Below are 22,672 nucleotides of genomic sequence, written 5' to 3' on the forward strand. Positions count from 1 at the left end.
ACAGCAGGCCACAGGTCACCTGCTCGGTCTCTTACCTTCTGGTAAAAGCTACAGGAGCAGAAAAACACTTTCTTTCAGGACTCTTAATGAAAACTCACACTGAATGACCTCTAATGTTGCTATCATGAGCAATAACTTGGGCAATACACACTCTTGAACCTTCCTCCTTATCTGTTTGTGCAATACATTTATCTATTGATCATGCATTTCATATCTGACGTGCAACACAGCCCCGCCCCCCCCGCGTCTTTATACCTACTTATCATCCCCTGATTCCGGTCTATTCATGCTGCTATTCGTTTAGCGTTGATGCACCTTCGCCGTAGCAACTAAATGTCGTTGACCATGAAGATGACGCTCTGTTCTGACCTGGAAACGGGTCAGAATAAGGGGGGGGGAGGCGTGTTATCAGAGGACCACGAACCTGCTGTGTTGCTGCACTCCAGCAGTCCTCTCATCTCGCTGCGCTGCAGTAAAAACCGGATCATCCCGCCTCCCTCCTGCTGCGCCGCCAGGTGCAGCACCGTGTTGCCGTGACGATCTGTCAGAGTCGGGTCGGTGCCGGCCAGCAGCAGCGCTTCCACCGCCTCCCTCTGCTGAGTGATCACCGCCAGGTGCAAAGGAGTCTGGGAAATGCAGCAAATGTTAGAATTACAGACTTTTTAAGACTATTTCAGACCTTTTTTACTCGTTTCTTTCACACTTCTACACAAACTGAAAGAAATGAAAAGGGCACGGCGCCGGTACCTGGTACAGGTGGTTCCTCATGTTCAGCACCTCCTCTCCGGGCAGAGCCGACACCACCTGCGTCAGACTCTTCAGCGCCTCCTGCTGGCTGTGCAGCACTGCCAGATGCACGCCGCTGTCAGGAGAGAGGAGCGTTAATAAGGACGAGTCTCCGCCCGTCAAACGGCCAGAATGAGCGTGTTTACTGACGTGTCTCCGTCCTCGTCCTGCGCCGCCATCAGGGGGCGCTGCAGAGCCAGCAGGTACGCTGCATCACCTGTGACTGAGTAATGGAAGAGAGCCTCCAGCTGCCGGTGGGTCACCTGGACCAGCTGCTCCTCTGCAGCAAACACAGACTCAGGTCAGCTACAGTCAGGAAGGATTCAAAAGGATTCAAAAGTCCAAACACAAATACCTCCGTCTGCCTCCACGGTGACCCCGCCCTCCTCTGAGCTCCGCCCCCCGCCGCCTGCCTGGGACGAAGCCTGCAGCACGCCGCCTGACAACGAGTCATCATCTGGATCGCTGTCGTCGCCGCTGTCGCCTGCAGCGTCGCCCTGTGAGGCTTCAACATAAACGGTGTTGATCAGTCATTAAAGGTTCTGCTTGGATATTAAAGGTTCTCATTGGACATTAAAGGTTCTGCTTGGATATTAAAGGTTCTGCTTGGATATTAAAGGTTCTGCTTGGACATTAAAGGTTCTCATTGGACATTAAAGGTTCTGCTTGGATATTAAAGGTTCTCATTGGACATTAAAGGTTCTGCTTGGATATTAAAGGTTCTGCTTGGATATTAAAGGTTCTCATTGGACATTAAAGGTTCTGCTTGGATATTAAAGGTTCTCATTGGACATTAAAGGTTCTGCTTGGACATTAAAGGTTCTGCTTGGATATTAAAGGTTCTGCTTGGACATTAAAGGTTCTCATTGGACATTAAAGGTTATGCTTGGACATTAAAGGTTCTCATTGGACATTAAAGGTTCTGCTTGGACATTAAAGGTTCTCATTGGACATTAAAGGTTCTGCTTGGACATTAAAGGTTCTCATTGGATATTAAAGGTTCTGCTTGGACATTAAAGGTTCTCATTGGACATTAAAGGTTCTGCTTGGATATTAAAGGTTCTGCATGGACATTAAAGGTTCTGCTTGGACATTAAAGGTTCTCATTGGACATTAAAGGTTCTGCTTGGACATTAAAGGTTCTCATTGGACATTAAAGGTTCTGCTTGGACATTAAAGGTTCTCATTGGACATTAAAGGTTCTGCTTGGACATTAAAGGTTCACATTGGACATTAAAGGTTCTGCTTGGACATTAAAGGTTCACATTGGACATTAAAGGTTCTGCTTGGATATTAAAGGTTCTGCATGGACATTAAAGGTTCTGCTTGGACATTAAAGGTTCTCATTGGACATTAAAGGTTCTGCTTGGACATTAAAGGTTCTCATTGGACATTAAAGGTTCTGCTTGGATATTAAAGGTTCTCATTGGACATTAAAGGTTCTGCTTGGACATTAAAGGTTCACATTGGATATTAAAGGTTCTGCATGGACATTAAAGGTTCTGCTTGGACATTAAAGGTTCTGCATGGACATTAAAGGTTCTGCTTGGACATTAAAGGTTCTCATTGGACATTAAAGGTTCTGCTTGGACATTAAAGGTTCTCATTGGACATTAAAGGTTCTGCTTGGACATTAAAGGTTCTCATTGGATATTAAAGGTTCTGCTTGGACATTAAAGGTTCTCATTGGACATTAAAGGTTCTGCTTGGATATTAAAGGTTCTCATTGGACATTAAAGGTTCTGCTTGGACATTAAAGGTTCACATTGGACATTAAAGGTTCAGCTTGGATATTAAAGGTTCTGCATGGACATTAAAGGTTCTGCTTGGATATTAAAGGTTCTGCTTGGATATTAAAGGTTCTGCTTGGACATTTAAAGGTTCTGCTTGGACATTAAAGGTTCTCATTGGACATTAAAGGTTCTGCTTGGACATTAAAGGTTCTGCTTGGACATTAAAGGTTATGCTTGGATATTAAAGGTTCTGCTTGGATATTAAAGGTTCTGCTTGGATATTAAAGGTTCTCATTGGAAATTAAAGGTTCTGCTTGGACATTAAAGGTTCTCATTGGACATTAAAGGTTCTGCTTGGACATTAAAGGTTCTCATTGGACATTAAAGGTTCTGCTTGGACATTAAAGGTTCTGCTTGGACATTAAAGGTTCTCATTGGACATTAAAGGTTCTGCTTGGATATTAAAGGTTCTCATTGGACATTAAAGGTTCTGCTTGGACATTAAAGGTTCTCATTGGACATTAAAGGTTCTGCTTGGACATTAAAGGTTCTCATTGGACATTAAAGGTTCTGCTTGGACATTAAAGGTTCTCATTGGACATTAAAGGTTCTGCTTGGATATTAAAGGTTCTGCTTGGACATTAAAGGTTCTCATTGGACATTAAAGGTTCTGCTTGGACATTAAAGGTTCTGCTTGGATATTAAAGGTTCTGCTTGGATATTAAAGGTTCTGCTTGGACATTTAAAGGTTCTGCTTGGACATTAAAGGTTCTGCTTGGACATTAAAGGTTCTCATTGGACATTAAAGGTTCTGCTTGGATATTAAAGGTTCTCATTGGACATTAAAGGTTCTGCTTGGATATTAAAGGTTCTCATTGGACATTAAAGGTTCTGCTTGGATATTAAAGGTTCTGCTTGGACATTAAAGGTTCTGCTTGGATATTAAAGGTTCTGCTTGGATATTAAAGATTCTGCTTGGACATTAAAGGTTCTCATTGGACATTAAAGGTTCTGCTTGGACCGGGTTCTGGTTTTTCACAGGGCAACAAAGCTTCACCCACAGATACAACTTCTGCAAACTTTCATTCCCCCACAGGCAGTTGAATCCCTTCAGCTCTGCAGATTATTGGTTTACTCCTCACCATGTTTGATGCCTCCTCCTCCTCCTCCCTGTCCAGTTGAGTATCCTGTGGAGAATCCTCCTCCTCCACCTCCTCCATAGCTGTAGGGGGGGAAGGCCTGGAAGTACCCTGGAGGACAAATCAAACACACAATCAGCTCACAGAAATGTTCTGGTACAGATGGAAACTCAACCGACTCGCGCCGACATCTTTCACCTCCTCCTCCTGCTGATCCGGGTCCTCCACCTGCAGCTGGACCTCCTCCTCCTCGGTACAGACCTCCTCCTCCTCCGTGACCACTGAAGTCCTGGAAGTTCGGCAGCGTCTTCTGCCTCTTCCTCTGCACCTCCTCTTTGTCTGAACACAGGTTTTTATGTGAGGGCAGGACGAGGACCAGCATTCAGTCAGTAAATCAACCATAAAGGAGGCGGAGTCAGCATTCTCAGTCAATAAATCAACTATAAAGGAGGCGGAGTCAGCATTCTCAGTCAGTAAATCAACCATAAAGGAGGCGGAGTCAGCATTCAGTCAGTAAATCAATCATAAAGGAGGCGGAGTCAGCATTCAGTCAGTAAATCAACCATAAAGGAGGCGGAGTCAGCATTCAGTCAGTAAATCAACCATAAAGGAGGCGGAGTCAGCATTCAGTCAGTAAATCAACCATAAAGGAGGCGGAGTCGGCATTCTCAGTCAGTAAATCAACCATAAAGGAGGCGGAGTCAGCATTCTCAGTCAGTAAATCAACCATAAAGGAGGCGGAGTCAGCATTCAGTCAGTAAATCAACCATAAAGGAGGCGGAGTCAGCATTCAGTCAGTAAATCAACCATAAAGGAGGCGGAGTCAGCATTCTCAGTCAGTAAATCAACCATAAAGGAGGCGGAGTCAGCATTCAGTCAGTAAATCAACCATAAAGGAGGCGGCTGACCAACCTATGATCTGAGGGTGGTAGGTGAAGGGTTTGGGCTCGCTGGTCTCGTTGTCAGACTTCCTCTTCAGCTGGACGAACACCGACGTCGGCTTCTGCAGGTTCAGGTCTCGATACTTCGGCGTCTTGAAGACGATGGCGAACTGTCGCAGCGCGTTGACAGAAGAGAGAAGAACGCCACGGTGACCATTTATCCATCCATCATCCATCCATCCATCCATCCATCCATCATCCATCCATCATCCATCCATCATCCATCATCCATCCATCCATCCATCCATCCATCCATCATCCATCCATCCATCCATCATCCATCCATCTATCTATCTATCATCCATCCATCCATCATCCATCCATCCATCATCCATCCATCTATATATCATCTATCCATCCATCTATCCATCCATCCATCCTCCATCATCCATCCATCATCCATCCATCCATCCATCATCCATCCATCCATCCATCCATCCATCCATCCATCCATCCATCCATCCATCATCCATCCATCCATCCATCCATCATCCATCATCCATCCATCCATCATCCATCCATCTATATATCATCTATCCATCCATCTATCCATCCATCCATCCATCCATCATCCATCCATCTGTTCATCATCCATCCATCCATCCATCCATCCATCTGTTCATCATCCATCATCCATCTATCCATCATCCATCCATCTGTTCATCATCCATCATCCATCACTGATGCTCTTCAACCACTGCTGTAACGGTTCTGCTGGTACCGACCTGTCTGTGGACGTCTGTGGGGGAGAAATCTCCCATAGCCTCCCAGGTCAGCCCTGAGTCGTCCTCCTCGTAGAACCGCACCTGGATATCATCTGCAGACACAAAAAAACACATTCAATCAATAGCTGCATTCGGACAGAGAGTTCTAAGACCTGCCCTTCCCCAGAGGAACCGTTTAATTTTGCATTCGCACATGAGTCGGGGGCCTCGACAGGGACTGATGTGACGGAGCCGTCTGCGACAGACGTGTTACTTTAGCGCCACTCAGCAACAGAACAGAACCCGGGAAAAGTAAGGAGAGAAGAAAACAACAGCACCAAGAAGCTAACATGGAGAGCGAGGAGGCCACCGTGTTCATGGTCCGCATGGCGGTGATATTAATCATGGACGATCACATCAGGCGTCTAAGATGGAGGCTGGAAGAGCTCACAGCGAGAGTCAGGAGACGGAGAATCCAGCAGCGGGCGATACTTCTTCGTTTCATGGAGGAAAGAAGGAGAGCAGAGCGCCGCAGACAAAGGAGACGAAGTTTAACGTATTAAACAGGCGCCGGTTGGGTCCGTGTCGTATGAGGAAACATTTCAGACAAGGGGCAGAGCTACAGCCACCAAACACCTACGTCATGTTCCTGTGGAGCCCAGAAAAGACCCTGAAGGAGCTGAAATGGTTTCAGGAACTGAGGGCCGCGGTCCCTAGTTCCTGAGGACCGTGGTCCCTAGTTCCTGAGGGCCGTGGTCCCTAGTTCCTGAAGGCCGTGGTCCCTAGTTCCTGAAGGCCGTGGTCCCTAGTTCCTGAGGGCCGTGGTCCCTAGTTCCTGAGGGCCGTGGTCCCTACTTCCTGAAGGCCGTGGTCCCTAGTTCCTGAGGGCCGTGGTCCCTAGTTCCTGAAGGCCGTGGTCCCTAGTTCCTGAGGGCCGTGGTCCCTAGTTCCTGAAGGCCGTGGTCCCTAGTTCCTGAGGGTCGCGGTCCCTAGTTCCTGAAGGCCGCGGTCCCTAGTTCCTGAGGGCCGTGGTCCCTAGTTCCTGAAGGCCGTGGTCCCTAGTTCCTGAGGGTCGCGGTCCCTAGTTCCTGAGGGCCGCGGTCCCTAGTTCCTGTATGTTCGAATGCACGAAAAAACGTCCCTATTCCTGAAAAGGTTAAAGGTTAAAGGTTCCACAGTGGGACTGAGCCTCATGTCTTTGTTCAGTGAGACTGTGTTTCATTCAAATAATCACGCATCAACACAATGTCTGAAAAGAGTCTGAAACAGGGTTTGCTGGATCTTTGATCCAAGAGAACAACCTCACTGCAGCCTGAACCTGCCTCTTCCTTCTCAGGGATTTACATAATGCAGGGGAAGTCCCTGAGGCTGGACTGTGTCCTGAAACCGCTACAACCAGGAAAAACCTTAAATTCAAACCGCCTCATGGCAGATACAGCTGTGGAATAACAGCCCTCACTCCTGAACTGACAGTTTCACATTATCACACAATCATGGCTTCATCTGCACACATCGACGCCCTGCAGGTGAACGAGGAGCTCCTGAATAACCCAGAATGCATCAGTGTTTGCTGAAAAGCAGACTTTAAAAAACTCTACCTCACCTTTCTGAACTTTGTCGCAGAGCAGGTAGACCTCCTCTCCTCCGGTCACGCAGCCGGCGGTCCGATCCATCCTCACGATCTTCAGGTTGGAGGCGTTTGGAGCCTCTGAGGGAACAAAGAAAGAAAGAATGCTGGAGGTCAGCAGAGAAAACAGACTAAACTGAGAGAGAAAACCTCCTGCTGCCTCTAACTTCCTCTGTGGGAGATCCTGGTCCATGTAATCCGGTTTGAGAAGCTGGATTTCAGTCAGACTGACGTGTTTACATGTGTTTAAAGGTCCAGTTTCAGTCAGACTGACGTGTTTACATGTGTTTAAAGGTCCAGTTTCAGTCAGACTGACGTGTTTACATGTGTTTAAAGGTCCAGTTTCAGTCAGACTGACGTGTTTACATGTGTTTAAAGGTCCAGTTTCAGTCAGACTGACGTGATTACATGTGTTTAAAGGTCCAGTTTCCGTCAGACTGACGTGTTTACATGTGTTTAAAGGTCCAGTTTCAGTCAGACTGATGTGTTTACATGTGTTTAAAGGTCCAGTTTCAGTCAGACTGACGTGTTTACATGTGTTTAAAGGTCCAGTTTCAGTCAGACTGACGTGTTTACATGTGTTTAAAGGTCCAGTTTCAGTCAGACTGACGTGTTTACATGTGTTTAAAGGTCCAGTTTCAGTCAGACTGAGGTGTTTACATGTGGTTAAAGGTCCAGTTTCAGTCAGACTGAGGTGTTTACATGTGTTTAAAGGTCCAGTTTCAGTCAGACTGACGTGTTTACATGTGTTTAAAGGTCCAGTTTCAGTCAGACTGACGTGATTACATGTGTTTAAAGGTCCAGTTTCAGTCAGACTGACGTTTTTACATGTGTTTAAAGGTCCAGTTTCAGTCAGACTGACGTGTTTACATGTGTTTAAAGGTCCAGTTTCAGTCAGACTAACGTGTTTACATGTGTTTAAAGGTCCAGTTTCAGTCAGACTAACGTGTTTACATGTGTTTAAAGGTCCAGTTTCAGTCAGACTGACGTGATTACATGTTTAAAGGTCCAGTTTCAGTCAGACTGACGTGTTTACATGTGTTTAAAAGTCCAGTTTCAGTCAGACTGACGTGTTTACATGTGTTTAAAGGTCCAGTTTCAGTCAGACTGACGTGTTTACATGTGTTTAAAGGACCAGTTTCAGTCAGACTGACGTGTTAACATGTGTTTAAAGGTCCAGTTTCAGTCAGACTGACGTGTTTACATGTGTTTAAAGGTCCAGTTTCAGTCAGACTGACGTGTTTACATGTGTTTAAAGGTCCAGTTTCAGTCAGACTGACGTGTTTACATGTGTTTAAAGGTCCAGTTTCAGTCAGACTGACGTGTTAACATGTGTTTAAAGGTCCAGTTTCTGTCAGACTGATGTGTTTACATGTGTTTAAAGGTCCAGTTTCAGTCAGACTGATGTGTTTTCAGCTGCTCAAACCACCACCGTTTAACAAAACGCAGCACGTCTGTTAGCTGGACTCGAGCCGATCTCCATTCACAGAAGCACCGATGATTTTTATGTAAAATTACTCTTTCTCAGTAATCTATTGAGTCTATTAAAGTGTATCCTGTGAATATTGAGGTAAAAATAAACCTTATTGGCTCTCAATGCTGGAGAAATCCTAAATAATCTATCTTTTGTCTACAAAAGACAAATATGGAACAAGAAAATAGAACAAAAACACAAGAACAGATGATAAAAGCATCTGCAAATCAGAAAACTTTTTTTAAAGTCCAGTTAATCTAAAGACTGAAAACGTAATAATATTACAGGAAAAGTCAGTGTTTTCCATCCAAGTGTCTTTTCTAACTTTGACCATCTCAGTTGCAGAGATTTGATGAATGAAAAGTCAACAGGTTGTTCCTTTCTATCACAAAACTATTCATTTATAAATCTCCTTTATAAGAAATCCAGTAGGGTGATTTAAATCAGATTATTCTTTGAAATGAGGCAGCAGCAGGTGGAGCCCGAAAAACTTTAAAAACTTGGTTCTAAAAACCAACTGAAGCTTGAATGAAACGTGCAGCTCGTGTCTGACGCTGCTGAAGTGCAGAAGGACTCTGAAGTGATGAAACTCTGAGCGGGTTTCAGTCCTTTGAGAGGAAGCTGCCGCAGGAAAAGAGAAACAAAACCAGGCAGCAGAACAAAGCTCACTGTGATTAGTCACTGTCGCTTTTCATCATCTCTTTCACTTTCCACCCACTTGGTTATTCGAGGACTCAATCAGATTCAATACGACATGAAGCGTTGAAAAAGAACATCTCAGAGTTCAGCAAACATCTGAACCTGCGTTAAAGCCAGAGCGTCTGTGTGGACTCACTGCTGTCGTAGATCGGCTCGGACACCACCGGTTCCAGCCGTCGGGAGAAACCTCCGTCGCTGTCGGGGAGGAACGCCGTGAACATGAGCCGAACCACACTGAGGTCCATCTCTTTGGCCTGGTTGGCCGCTGCGCTGCTGATCACGCTGCGCTGGTGGTCTGAAACCAGAACATTTAAACACCACGAAACAGCAAAGACAAACAGATTAAACATACATCTTTAAAACAAATGTTCTGGCTTCTCCAAACTGGAGCGATCAATTCCTATAAAATCTCCAAAGTTTCCAAAATGTTTGTCAAAGTTCAGGTCAAAGTTCACGAGTTCTGATGGAAACACTCAGAACCGGAGCCGACGCAGAGCGTGTAATACCTCTGCTGACCAGTAGGTGCTCCATCAGCATCATTCTCTCTCTGTTTCATAAGTTTTCACTTATCATGGTGCCAAGACTCTCTCCTGATCAGCGGTGGTCAAAGCTTCCTTTTCCAATCAGCTTTCCAGCCCCGTTCTTGTCCAGTTATGGTCACAGATTGAAATCGGGGGCTTTACAGGAATATTAGTGGACCGGACTGATATGATAGCATGAAAGGAGGTGGAGTGCAGCTCGCTGTGCTTCACCGCATCAGAGGCTGCGACAGATGGAAGCACAACACAGTGGTTCCTCTGTTCCACCAGTCAGAAGTGGACTCATTTTTCAGTGGTTTTGAGCTGCAGTAAAAGGAGTTTTTATCTCTGCAGCTGCTGTGCAAAACTGGCGGGAAAAGCCAGAAAAGGAGGATTTTTAGCTTGTTGAGCGAGTAAACCTACTGCTGAATAACATCAAGGAACATCTTAAATAAATCCCTGAGGTTCATCAGTGAGGACAGAAATGTATTTAAGTGCACAGAACGTGTCGTAGCTCACAGAAACCTGGCCAGTGGGTCCAGAACCACTGAAACCATGAGGAATGTGCGATGTGAGGTGCTGACCGTTGAGCTCCCGAGGGACTCGGACCTCCCCCTGCAGGGCGTCGATCTCTGGGTGGATGGAGACGCCGCAGCTGTAGCCCATCCTGACAGCCTCGATCATCCTCTCCTCCAGCGTCTTCGCCACATTCTTCTTTGTCACATGGAGGATGCCCAGGTTGGGGAAACTACCGGAAACAGAGAGCTGTGAGTGCCATGCGCTGTGACCGAGGGTGTGTCCCTGCATGTGTGGCGCAGACCTGATGTTGGAGTCCTTGGACTGCAGGTCGGCGATGCAGATGCCTTTATCGCACTGTTTCCCCACCAGACTGTGAGCGTGCAGCTGAGGGACGGAGGTCAGCGCCGTCACCAGCTGGACCACCACCCGAGCCTGACCCTGGTAGTTACAGATCTGAAACACACAGAACAGAAGGGAACAAGATGGAGCATGAAAACAGAGTTTCAACTGCAGAGAGCAGCCTCGACACTTTGCTGCAGAAGTTTAAAGGAAGGCTGGATGAAGGAAGGCTGGAAGAAGGAAGGCTGGATGAAGGAAGGCTGGAAGAAGGAAGGCTGGATGAAGGAAGGCTGGATGAAGGAAGGAAGGCTGGATGAAGGAAGGCTGGATGAAGGAAGGAAGGCTGGATGAAGGAAGGCTGGAAGAAGGAAGGAAGGCTGGATGAAGGAAGGAAGGCTGGATAAAGGAAGGCTGGAAGAAGGAAGGCTGGATGAAGGAAGGCTGGATGAAGGAAGGAAGGCTGGATGAAGGAAGGCTGGATGAAGGAAGGAAGGCTGGATGAAGGAAGGCTGGATGAAGGAAGGAAGGCTGGATAAAGGAAGGCTGGAAGAAGGAAGGCTGGATGAAGGAAGGCTGGATGAAGGAAGGAAGGCTGGATGAAGGAAGGATGGCTGGATGAAGGAAGGCTGGATGAAGGAAGGAAGGCTGGATGAAGGAAGGCTGGAAGAAGGAAGGAAGGCTGGATAAAGGAAGGCTGGATAAAGGAAGGCTGGATGAAGGAAGGAAGGCTGGATGAAGGAAGGCTGGATGAAGGAAGGATGGATGAAGGAAGGCTGGATGAAGGAAGGATGGATGAAGGAAGGAAGGCTGGATGAAGGAAGGATGGATGAAGGAAGGCTGGATGAAGGAAGGCTGGATGAAGGAAGGAAGGCTGGATGAAGGAAGGCTGGAAGAAGGAAGGAAGGCTGGATGAAGGAAGGCTGGATGAAGGAAGGATGGATGAAGGAAGGAAGGCTGGATAAAGGAAGGCTGGATGAAGGAAGGCTGGATGAAGGAAGGAAGGCTGGATGAAGGAAGGAAGGCTGGATGAAGGAAGGCTGGATGAAGGAAGGAAGGCTGGATAAAGGAAGGCTGGAAGAAGGAAGGCTGGATGAAGGAAGGCTGGATGAAGGAAGGAAGGCTGGATGAAGGAAGGCTGGAAGAAGGAAGGAAGGCTGGATGAAGGAAGGATGGCTGGATGAAGGAAGGCTGGATGAAGGAAGGAAGGCTGGATGAAGGAAGGATGGCTGGATGAAGGAAGGCTGGATAAAGGAAGGCTGGATGAAGGAAGGAAGGCTGGATGAAGGAAGGATGGATGAAGGAAGGCTGGATGAAGGAAGGATGGATGAAGGAAGGAAGGATAAAGGAAGGCTGGAAGAAGGAAGGCTGGATGAAGGAAGGAAGGCTGGATAAAGGAAGGCTGGAAGAAGGAAGGCTGGATGAAGGAAGGCTGGATGAAGGAAGGAAGGCTGGATGAAGGAAGGAAGGCTGGATGAAGGAAGGCTGGATGAATGAAGGCTGGATGAAGGAAGGAAGGATGAAGGAAGGATGGATGAAGGAAGGCTGGATGAAGGAAGGAAGGATGAAGGAAGGAAGGCTGGATGAAGGAAGGAAGGCTGGATGAAGGAAGGAATGATGAAGGAAGGCTGGATGAAGGAAGGCTGGATGAAGGAAGGCTGGAAGAAGGAAGGCTGGATGAAGGAAGGGTGGATGAAGGAAGGAAGGCTGGATGAAGGAAGGAAGGCTGGATGAAGGAAGGAATGATGAAGGAAGGCTGGATGAAGGAAGGCTGGATGAAGGAAGGCTGGAAGAAGGAAGGCTGGATGAAGGAAGGCTGGATGAAGGAAGGCTGGATGAAGGAAGGAAGGATGAAGGAAGGCTGGATGAAGGAAGGCTGGATGAATGAAGGCTGGATGAAGGAAGGAAGGATGAAGGAAGGCTGGATGAAGGAAGGAAGGCTGGATGAAGGAAGGCTGGATGAAGGAAGGAAGGCTGGACGAAGGAAGGCTGGAAGAAGGAAGGAAGGCTGGATGAAGGAAGGCTGGCTGAGAGGTGAAAAAAGGAAAAATATAGACAAAACAGACTTCTCAGTCATTTAAGATCAGTGTTTTCCAGTTTTAGACCGAACACAAGAGAGAAGTTGAAGCTCCCTGATGAGTTTAGTTTGTCAGCTCGTGGTTTCTTCAGTTCGAGCATCTCTGAGCTGCTGATCGAGCAGAAGGAGCTATAAAAAGACCAATAAACCAATAAATCTCACTGAGGTCTGAGAGAAATGTTTCAGACAAAACCGCTTGTTGGATTATTAGACAGGCAAATCAGAACCTGTCTGACAGCCTTTGATGATGCTCTGCAGGTGAACTGTTCAACTGAACAAACACAGCTGCACTGATATCATCTTCATGAGGAGTCACCAGAAGAAACACTTCCTGTATCCTCACCATAGAGCTCAGCTGCAAAAGCAAGCAGAGCAAATTCTACATGAACCTGAAGCATTTTAGAAAGAGGTCCAGTGGACTGAAGTTCAACTTTCACTGTGCAAAACTGTTGATGAATGTGTGTTATATAAGGAAGCAGCTGCAGAGATTCACTGAAACATGTTCAAACATGAACATAAACCCAGAATCTGAGGCAGAAACAGAGTTTTTTCTCAGTTCTCAGCAGCTTTAAAGTGAATATCTGGTCTGAGCTCCTTTATTCTCCAACACAGCCTGAACCCTCTGAGACCAGCTTTCTGTCATTTCTTTAAGGAGTCTTCAGGAATAGTTCTCCAGGCTTCTTGAAGGACATCCCAAAGCTCTTCTTTGGATGTGGGCTGCCTTTTGTTCCGTTCTCTGTCAGATGATCCCACACTGCTTCAATAATGTTGAGGTCCGGGCTCTGGGGAGGATTCATCCCTCCATAAGACCTGTTGCCACTGATTTTCAGTCCACTTCTTGTGTCATTTGGCACAGCTCAGCCTTTTCTCCCTGTTTCCCTTCCTTAAGAACGGCTTCTTGACAGCCACCCTTCCATGGAGCCCATTTCTGATGAGGCTTGGGCCAACAGTAGATGGATCAGCTGAAGGTCCAGATGCATCTCTCAGGTCCTGTCAGGTCACAGCTGGATTTTTTCCTCTTTCTTAAGGACATCACTTTCAGATCCTGTTCATCTGCTGCAGATAGTTTTTTAGGCCTGACACTTCTTCTTTTGTCCTCCACTTGTCCAGTTTCCTCAAATGTTTTAAGGACACACTGCACACCATGCTGAGATATGCCAAGTTTTCAGCTAATAGCTCTTTGGGAATCACCTTGTTGCTGCAGAAATCCTATTTTCTGTCTGTCAAACTGTGTTTTCTTTGCTGTTTTTCATAGATGCAGCTAAAGAAATGGGAACAAATGATGTGTCTTTGTGACAAAGTGCCTAAAGATCCAGTTTAAAATGGCTTCTTTGCTAAGTTGTCTGTTCTGTGTCGACACAACACTGGTTCATCCCTTGAGTTAGGAGCCTTTTTTCTGCCTGAAGGGTTCAAAGGTCAGAGTTAAGTGGCTGAACAAAGAAAAAACACTGAAAATGCTCAGGAACAAGGACTGAAGATGAGGGAAAAGAAAAACTCAGAAAGCTGGAGAACTATTGATCAGGACACTTTAAAGGTTTCAGAAAGCTGCAGAACTGTTGATCAGGACACTTTAAAGGTTTCAGAAAGCTGCAGAACTGTTGATCAGGACACTTTAAAGGTCACAGAAAGCTGCAGAACTGTTGATCAGGACACTTTAAAGGTTTCAGAAAGCTGCAGAACTGTTGATCAGGACACTTTAAAGGTTTCAGAAAGCTGCAGAACTGTTGATCAGGACACTTTAAAGGTTACAGAAAGCTGCAGAACTGTTGATCAGGACACTTTAAAGGTTTCAGAAAGCTGCAGAACTGTTGATCAGGACACTTTAAAGGTTACAGAAAGCTGCAGAACTGTTGATCAGGACACTTTAAAGGTTTCAGAAAGCTGCAGAACTGTTGATCAGGACACTTTAAAGGTTTCAGAAAGCTGCAGAACTGTTGATCAGGACACTTTAAAGGTTTCAGAAAGCTGCAGAACTGTTGATCAGGACACTTTAAAGGTTTCAGAAAGCTGCAGAACTATTGATCAGGACACTTTAAAGGTCACAGAAAGCTGCAGAACTGTTGATCAGGACACTTTAAAGGTTTCAGAAAGCTGCAGAACTGTTGATCAGGACACTTTAAAGGTTTCAGAAAGCTGCAGAACTGTTGATCAGGACACTTTAAAGGTTACAGAAAGCTGCAGAACTGTTGATCAGGACACTTTAAAGGTTTCAGAAAGCTGCAGAACTATTGATCAGGACACTTTAAAGGTTTCAGAAAGCTGCAGAACTGTTGATCAGGACACTTTAAAGGTCTCAGAAAGCTGCAGAACTGTTGATCAGGACACTTTAAAGGTTTCAGAAAGCTGCAGAACTGTTGATCAGGACACTTTAAAGGTTTCAGAAAGCTGCAGAACTGTTGATCAGGACACTTTAAAGGTTACAGAAAGCTGCAGAACTGTTGATCAGGACACTTTAAAGGTTTCAGAAAGCTGCAGAACTATTGATCAGGACACTTTAAAGGTTTCAGAAAGCTGCAGAACTATTGATCAGGACACTTTAAAGGTCTCAGAAAGCTGCAGAACTGTTGATCAGGACACTTTAAAGGTTTCAGAAAGCTGCAGAACTGTTGATCAGGACACTTTAAAGGTCACAGAAAGCTGCAGAACTGTTGATCAGGACACTTTAAAGGTTTCAGAAAGCTGCAGAACTGTTGATCAGGACACTTTAAAGGTTTCAGAAAGCTGCAGAACTGTTGATCAGGACACTTTAAAGGTTTCAGAAAGCTGCAGAACTATTGATCAGGACACTTTAAAGGTTACAGAAAGCAGCAGAACTGTTGATCAGGACACTTTAAAGGTTTCAGAAAGCTGCAGAACTATTGATCAGGACACTTTAAAGGTTTCAGAAAGCTGCAGAACTGTTGATCAGGACACTTTAAAGGTCACAGGAAGGTCAGAGAGGACTGGGTCGGGACTTTTGTACAGGACAGGCTCATATTTTGTATTTAAGATCATATTAAACAAATCAACGAAGCCAAACGAGATAAAACGTGAAATATGTTGAGTTCAGACGGGCTGCAGTGAAATAGTTCCTCAAGTGAAGCCTGCTGAGGTCAGAAGGTTCAGAGTCTTTGTTGGAGACCATGAATCTGAACCACTTGAACCTCTTCACTTCGTAGATCTTCTCAGTTTCATGGCTTCCTTTTGATTCATTCCTTTTCTTCAGGTGTTTCCCAAACACTCATTTTCATGTTGTCTCATTACCTGAATTATAGTTTTACTCAAACGAGCCCATATCAGATGTGAAAGTGTTTCTGTTTCTCCTCTGTGAGTGTGTCTGTGAGCATGAATCGTGCCGCTGCAGATGTCTGCCTGCAGCAGCATTGCAGCTGCAGCAGTAAATAAACACCAGCCCACTTCCTCTTCCTGGTTCGGTCGGCCACTCAAACACACAAACAAAGTTCCTAGAAACACAGCGGCTGCTGCAGTTTGACGGTTTCCTGGCTCAAAGACGTTCGTGGTATTTATCAGAAGTCCCTCACACCCCCAGGAGGTTGAAGCAGAACCTTGTGATCCATCTGATTCCTGCTGGTTCAACTCAGACGTGTCTGAAGTAAAAGCATCATGAGACACCTGAAGGTGTACAACACCTGGAGGTCCAAACACTTCTGCCTGAACATCAGGAGACACTGAAGCTGGAGGTCCAAACACTGCCTGACCATCAGGAGACACTGAAGCTGGAGGTCCAAACACTTCTGCCTGAACATCAGGAGACACTGAAGCTGGAGGTCCAAACACTTCTGCCTGAACATCAGGAGACACTGAAGCTGGAGGTCCAAACACTTCTGCCTGAACATCAGGAGACACTGAAGCTGGAGGTCCAAACACTTCTGCCTGAACATCAGGAGACACTGAAGCTGGAGGTCCAAACACTTCTGCCTGAACATCAGGAGACACTGAAGCTGGAGGTCCAAACACTTCTGTCTGAATATCAGGAGACACTGAAGCTGGAGGTCCAAACACTTCTGTCTGAACATCAGGAGACACTGAAGCTGGAGGTCCAAACACTGCCTGAACATCAGGAGACACTGAAGCTGGAGGTCCAAACACTGCCTGAACATCAGGAGACACTGAAGCTGGAGGTCCAAACACTTCTGCCTGAACATCAGGAGACACTGAAGCTGGAGGTCCAAACACTGCCTGAACATCAGGAGACACTGAAGCTGGAGGTCCAAACACTTCTGCCTGAACATCAGGAGACACTGAAGCTGGAGGTCCAAACACTGCCTGAACATCAGGAGACACTGAAGCTGGAGGTCCAAACACTTCTGCCTGAACATCAGGAGACACTGAAGCTGGAGGTCCAAACACCTCTGCCTGAACACCAGGAGACACTGAAGCTGGAGGTCCAAACACTGCCTGAACATCAGGAGACACTGAAGCTGGAGGTCCAAACACTTCTGCCTGAACATCAGGAGACACTGAAGCTGGAGGTCCAAACACTTCTGCCTGAACATCAGGAGACACTGAAGCTGGAGGACCACACGCTTCTGCCTGAACATCAGGAGACACTGAAGCTGGAGGTCCAAACACTTCTGCCTGAACATCAGGAGACACTGAAGCTGGAGGTCCAAACACTTCTGCCTGAACATCAGGAGACACTGAAGCTGGAGGTCCAAACACTGCCTGAACATCAGGAGACACTGAAGCTGGAGGTCCAAACACTTCTGCCTGAACATCAGGAGACACTGAAGCTGGAGGTCCAAACACTTCTGCCTGAATATCAGGAGACACTGAAGCTGGAGGTCCAAACACTTCTGCCTGAACATCAGGAGACACTGAAGCTGGAGGTCCACACGCTTCTGCCTGAACATCAGGAGACACTGAAGCTGGAGGTCCAAACACTTCTGTCTGAACATCAGGAGACACTGAAGCTGGAGGTCCAAACACTTCTGTCTGAACATCAGGAGACACTGAAGCTGGAGGTCCAAACACTTCTGCCTGAACATCAGGAGACACTGAAGCTGGAGGTCCACACGCTTCTGCCTGAACATCAGGAGACACTGAAGCTGGAGGTCCAAACACTTCTGCCTGAACATCAGGAGACACTGAAGCTGGAGGTCCAAACACTCCTGTCTGAACATCAGGAGACACTGAAACTGGAGGTCCAAACACTGCCTGAACATCAGGAAACACTGAAGCTGGAGGTCCAAACACTCCTGTCTGAACATCAGGAGACACTGAAGCTGGAGGTCCAAACACTTCTGTCTGAACATCAGGAGACACTGAAGCTGGAGGTCCAAACACTTCTGCCTGAATATCAGGAGACACTGAAGCTGGAGGTCCAAACACTTCTGCCTGAACATCAGGAGACACTGAAGCTGGAGGTCCAAACACTTCTGCCTGAACATCAGGAGACACTGAAGCTGGAGGTCCAAACACTTCTGCCTGAACATCAGGAGACACTGAAGCTGGAGGTCCAAACACTTCTGCCTGAACATCAGGAGACACTGAAGCTGGAGGTCCAAACACTTCTGCCTGAATATCAGGAGACACTGAAGCTGGAGGTCCAAACACTTCTGCCTGAACATCAGGAGACACTGAAGCTGGAGGTCCAAACACTTCTGCCTGAACATCAGGAGACACTGAAGCTGGAGGTCCAAACACTTCTGTCTGAACATCAGGAGACACTGAAGCTGGAGGTCCAAACACTTCTGCCTGAACATCAGGAGACACTGAAGCTGGAGGTCCAAACGCTGTCTGAACATCAGGAGACACTGAAGCTGGAGGTCCAAACACTTCTGCCTGAACATCAGGAGACACTGAAGCTGGAGGTCCAAACACTTCTGCCTGAACATCAGGAGACACTGAAGCTGGAGGTCCAAACACTTCTGCCTGAACATCAGGAGACACTGAAGCTGGAGGTCCAAACACTTCTGCCTGAACATCAGGAGACACTGAAGCTGGAGGTCCAAACACTTCTGCCTGAACATCAGGAGACACTGAAGCTGGAGGTCCAAACACTTCTGCCTGAACATCAGGAGACACTGAAGCTGGAGGTCCAAACACTTCTGCCTGAACATCAGGAGACACTGAAGCTGGAGGTCCAAACACTGCCTGAACATCAGGAGACACTGAAACTGGAGGTCCAAACACTTCTGCCTGAACATCAGGAGACACTGAAGCTGGAGGTCCAAACACTTCTGCCTGAACATCAGGAGACACTGAAGCTGGAGGTCCAAACACTTCTGCCTGAACATCAGGAGACACTGAAGCTGGAGGTCCAAACACTTCTGCCTGAACATCAGGAGACACTGAAGCTGGAGGTCCAAACACTTCTGTCTGAATATCAGGAGACACTGAAGCTGGAGGTCCAAACACTTCTGTCTGAACATCAGGAGACACTGAAGCTGGAGGTCCAAACACTGCCTGAACATCAGGAGACACTGAAGCTGGAGGTCCAAACACTGCCTGAACATCAGGAGACACTGAAGCTGGAGGTCCAAACACTTCTGCCTGAACATCAGGAGACACTGAAGCTGGAGGTCCAAACACTGCCTGAACATCAGGAGACACTGAAACTGGAGGTCCAAACACTTCTGCCTGAACATCAGGAGACACTGAAGCTGGAGGTCCAAACACTTCTGCCTGAACATCAGGAGACACTGAAGCTGGAGGTCCAAACACTTCTGCCTGAACATCAGGAGACACTGAAGCTGGAGGTCCAAACACTTCTGCCTGAACATCAGGAGACACTGAAGCTGGAGGTCCAAACACTTCTGTCTGAATATCAGGAGACACTGAAGCTGGAGGTCCAAACACTTCTGTCTGAACATCAGGAGACACTGAAGCTGGAGGTCCAAACACTGCCTGAACATCAGGAGACACTGAAGCTGGAGGTCCAAACACTGCCTGAACATCAGGAGACACTGAAGCTGGAGGTCCAAACACTTCTGCCTGAACATCAGGAGACACTGAAGCTGGAGGTCCAAACACTGCCTGAACATCAGGAGACACTGAAGCTGGAGGTCCAAACACTTCTGCCTGAACATCAGGAGACACTGAAGCTGGAGGTCCAAACACTGCCTGAACATCAGGAGACACTGAAGCTGGAGGTCCAAACACTTCTGCCTGAACATCAGGAGACACTGAAGCTGGAGGTCCAAACACCTCTGCCTGAACATCAGGAGACACTGAAGCTGGAGGTCCAAACACTGCCTGAACATCAGGAGACACTGAAGCTGGAGGTCCAAACACTTCTGCCTGAACATCAGGAGACACTGAAGCTGGAGGTCCAAACACTTCTGCCTGAACATCAGGAGACACTGAAGCTGGAGGTCCACACGCTTCTGCCTGAACATCAGGAGACACTGAAGCTGGAGGTCCAAACACTTCTGCCTGAACATCAGGAGACACTGAAGCTGGAGGTCCAAACACTTCTGCCTGAACATCAGGAGACACTGAAGCTGGAGGTCCAAACACTGCCTGAACATCAGGAGACACTGAAGCTGGAGGTCCAAACACTTCTGTCTGAACATCAGGAGACACTGAAGCTGGAGGTCCAAACACTGCCTGAACATCAGGAGACACTGAAGCTGGAGGTCCAAACACTTCTGCCTGAACATCAGGAGACACTGAAGCTGGAGGTCCAAACACTTCTGCCTGAATATCAGGAGACACTGAAGCTGGAGGTCCAAACACTTCTGCCTGAACATCAGGAGACACTGAAGCTGGAGGTCCACACGCTTCTGCCTGAACATCAGGAGACACTGAAGCTGGAGGTCCAAACACTTCTGTCTGAACATCAGGAGACACTGAAGCTGGAGGTCCAAACACTTCTGCCTGAACATCAGGAGACACTGAAGCTGGAGGTCCACACGCTTCTGCCTGAACATCAGGAGACACTGAAGCTGGAGGTCCAAACACTTCTGCCTGAACATCAGGAGACACTGAAGCTGGAGGTCCAAACACTCCTGTCTGAACATCAGGAGACACTGAAACTGGAGGTCCAAACACTGCCTGAACATCAGGAAACACTGAAGCTGGAGGTCCAAACACTCCTGTCTGAACATCAGGAGACACTGAAGCTGGAGGTCCAAACACTTCTGTCTGAACATCAGGAGACACTGAAGCTGGAGGTCCAAACACTTCTGCCTGAATATCAGGAGACACTGAAGCTGGAGGTCCAAACACTTCTGCCTGAACATCAGGAGACACTGAAGCTGGAGGTCCAAACACTTCTGCCTGAACATCAGGAGACACTGAAGCTGGAGGTCCAAACACTTCTGCCTGAACATCAGGAGACACTGAAGCTGGAGGTCCAAACACTTCTGCCTGAACATCAGGAGACACTGAAGCTGGAGGTCCAAACACTTCTGCCTGAATATCAGGAGACACTGAAGCTGGAGGTCCAAACACTTCTGCCTGAACATCAGGAGACACTGAAGCTGGAGGTCCAAACACTTCTGCCTGAACATCAGGAGACACTGAAGCTGGAGGTCCAAACACTTCTGTCTGAACATCAGGAGACACTGAAGCTGGAGGTCCAAACACTTCTGCCTGAACATCAGGAGACACTGAAGCTGGAGGTCCAAACGCTGTCTGAACATCAGGAGACACTGAAGCTGGAGGTCCAAACACTTCTGCCTGAACATCAGGAGACACTGAAGCTGGAGGTCCAAACACTTCTGCCTGAACATCAGGAGACACTGAAGCTGGAGGTCCAAACACTTCTGCCTGAACATCAGGAGACACTGAAGCTGGAGGTCCAAACACTTCTGCCTGAACATCAGGAGACACTGAAGCTGGAGGTCCAAACACTTCTGCCTGAACATCAGGAGACACTGAAGCTGGAGGTCCAAACACTTCTGCCTGAACATCAGGAGACACTGAAGCTGGAGGTCCAAACACTTCTGCCTGAACATCAGGAGACACTGAAGCTGGAGGTCCAAACACTGCCTGAACATCAGGAGACACTGAAACTGGAGGTCCAAACACTTCTGCCTGAACATCAGGAGACACTGAAGCTGGAGGTCCAAACACTTCTGCCTGAACATCAGGAGACACTGAAGCTGGAGGTCCAAACACTTCTGCCTGAACATCAGGAGACACTGAAGCTGGAGGTCCAAACACTTCTGCCTGAACATCAGGAGACACTGAAGCTGGAGGTCCAAACACTTCTGCCTGAACATCAGGAGACACTGAAGCTGGAGGTCCAAACACTTCTGCCTGAACATCAGGAGACACTGAAGCTGGAGGTCCAAACACTTCTGCCTGAACATCAGGAGACACTGAAGCTGGAGGTCCAAACACTTCTGCCTGAACATCAGGAGACACTGAAGCTGGAGGTCCAAACACTTCTGCCTGAACATCAGGAGACACTGAAGCTGGAGGTCCAAACACTTCTGTCTGAACATCAGGAGACACTGAAGCTGGAGGTCCAAACACTTCTGCCTGAACATCAGGAGACACTGAAGCTGGAGGTCCAAACGCTGTCTGAACATCAGGAGACACTGAAGCTGGAGGTCCAAACACTTCTGCCTGAACATCAGGAGACACTGAAGCTGGAGGTCCAAACACTTCTGCCTGAACATCAGGAGACACTGAAGCTGGAGGTCCAAACACTTCTGTCTGAACATCAGGAGACACTGAAGCTGGAGGTCCAAACACTTCTGCCTGAACATCAGGAGACACTGAAGCTGGAGGTCCAAACACTTCTGCCTGAACATCAGGAGACACTGAAGCTGGAGGTCCAAACACTTCTGCCTGAACATCAGGAGACACTGAAGCTGGAGGTCCAAACACTTCTGCCTGAACATCAGGAGACACTGAAGCTGGAGGTCCAAACACTTCTGCCTGAACATCAGGAGACACTGAAACTGGAGGTCCAAACACTTCTGTCTGAACATCAGGAGACACTGAAGCTGGAGGTCCAAACACTTCTGCCTGAACATCAGGAGACACTGAAGCTGGAGGTCCAAACACTTCTGTCTGAACATCAGGAGACACTGAAACTGGAGGTCCAAACACTTCTGCCTGAACATCAGGAGACACTGAAGCTGGAGGTCCAAACACTTCTGCCTGAACATCAGGAGAGCCTGAAGCTGGAGGTCCAAACACTTCTGCCTGAACATCAGGAGA

General features: G+C 47.4%; 1 protein-coding gene across 1 annotated transcript in view; it reads right to left on the reverse strand.

The window, feature by feature from the left end:
- Nucleotides 1-22,672, reverse strand: part of nfkb1 (nuclear factor of kappa light polypeptide gene enhancer in B-cells 1) — a 52,666-nt gene that overhangs the window by 6,042 nt on the left and 23,952 nt on the right. Inside the window, exons 6-17 of the mRNA XM_072395123.1 lie at nt 10,442-10,593; nt 10,206-10,369; nt 9,240-9,398; nt 6,907-7,011; nt 5,325-5,416; nt 4,571-4,709; nt 3,857-3,997; nt 3,662-3,769; nt 1,142-1,291; nt 937-1,066; nt 748-862; nt 425-626 (exon numbers count right to left, since the gene is read on the reverse strand). Of these exons, the coding sequence (XP_072251224.1) occupies nt 425-626; nt 748-862; nt 937-1,066; nt 1,142-1,291; nt 3,662-3,769; nt 3,857-3,997; nt 4,571-4,709; nt 5,325-5,416; nt 6,907-7,011; nt 9,240-9,398; nt 10,206-10,369; nt 10,442-10,593 (1,657 nt within the window). The remainder of the gene's footprint in view (nt 1-424; nt 627-747; nt 863-936; nt 1,067-1,141; nt 1,292-3,661; nt 3,770-3,856; nt 3,998-4,570; nt 4,710-5,324; nt 5,417-6,906; nt 7,012-9,239; nt 9,399-10,205; nt 10,370-10,441; nt 10,594-22,672) is intronic.

This window comes from Leuresthes tenuis, unplaced genomic scaffold, assembly GCF_036924035.1.
Source record: "Leuresthes tenuis unplaced genomic scaffold, fLeuTen1.0.hap1 SCAF_11, whole genome shotgun sequence".
NCBI classification, from domain to species: domain Eukaryota; kingdom Metazoa; phylum Chordata; class Actinopteri; order Atheriniformes; family Atherinopsidae; genus Leuresthes; species Leuresthes tenuis.